Below are 946 nucleotides of genomic sequence, written 5' to 3' on the forward strand. Positions count from 1 at the left end.
TTAAAGATCACAGAACAATGGGATCACAGTGTGGTTGGGTTGGGAGGGTCCTTAAAGATCACAGAACAATGGGATCACAGAATGGTCGGGTTGGGAGGGTCCTTAAAGATCACAGAACAATGGGATCACAGTGTGGTTGGGTTGGGAGGGTCCTTAAAGATCACAGAACAATGGGATCACAGAATGGTTGGGTTGGGAGGGTCCTTAAAGATCACAGAACAACGGGAGCACAGAATGGTTGGGTTGGGAGGGTCCTTAAAGATCACAGAACAATGGGATCACAGTGTGGTTGGGTTGGGAGGGTCCTTAAAGATCACAGAACCATTGAATCATGGAATGATTGGGTTGAGAGCGACCCTACAGATCAAAGAAGCATGGAATGATGGCATAATTAGGCTGGAAGGGTCCTTAAAGGTCATAAAACAATGGGATCAAAGCACGGTCGGATTGGAAGGGTCCTAAAAGATCACAGAACAATGGGATCACAGCATAGGTGGGTTGGAAGGGATCTTAAAGATCACAGAAGCATTGAATCGTGGAATGGTTGGGTTGAGAGCGACCCTACAGATCAAAGAACCACGGGATCGCAGCACGGTTGGGTTGGAAGGGTCCTGGAAGGTCGCAGAAGGGCTCACCTGTACCCAAATTTATTCATGGCAATGGAGACGTGTTTGGGGTTCCAGGGGTCGCAGGTGTAGAGGTTGTGGTCGTTCTCGGGGATGAGGTCGACGTCGTGCAGGAAGAGGCAATCCCACTCCTCGTCCTTCAGGGCCTCCTTCACCCCCACGTTCAGCAGCTTGGCGCGGTTGAAGGTGCTGTTCCCCGCCTGGGGGGCGAAAAGGAGGGACGTGGGTGACCCTACAACAATATGGGGCAGCCCTACCATAGTGCGGGTGGGGGGGGCGACCCCACAATAAATAGCATGGGGCGACCCCACAATAAATAG

General features: G+C 51.7%; 1 protein-coding gene across 1 annotated transcript in view; it reads right to left on the reverse strand.

Moving 5' to 3' along the window:
* Positions 1-273: 273 nt before the first annotated feature.
* Positions 274-946, reverse strand: part of LOC104914442 (beta-1,4-galactosyltransferase 3) — a 2684-nt gene continuing 2011 nt past the window's right edge. The window contains exon 2 of the mRNA XM_010723971.3: positions 274-826. Coding sequence (XP_010722273.2) covers positions 632-826 — 195 coding nt within the window. The 3' untranslated portion in view covers positions 274-631. The remainder of the gene's footprint in view (positions 827-946) is intronic.

The sequence above is a fragment of the Meleagris gallopavo genome, chromosome 27 (genome assembly GCF_000146605.3).
Source record: "Meleagris gallopavo isolate NT-WF06-2002-E0010 breed Aviagen turkey brand Nicholas breeding stock chromosome 27, Turkey_5.1, whole genome shotgun sequence".
NCBI classification, from domain to species: Eukaryota; Metazoa; Chordata; class Aves; order Galliformes; family Phasianidae; genus Meleagris; species Meleagris gallopavo.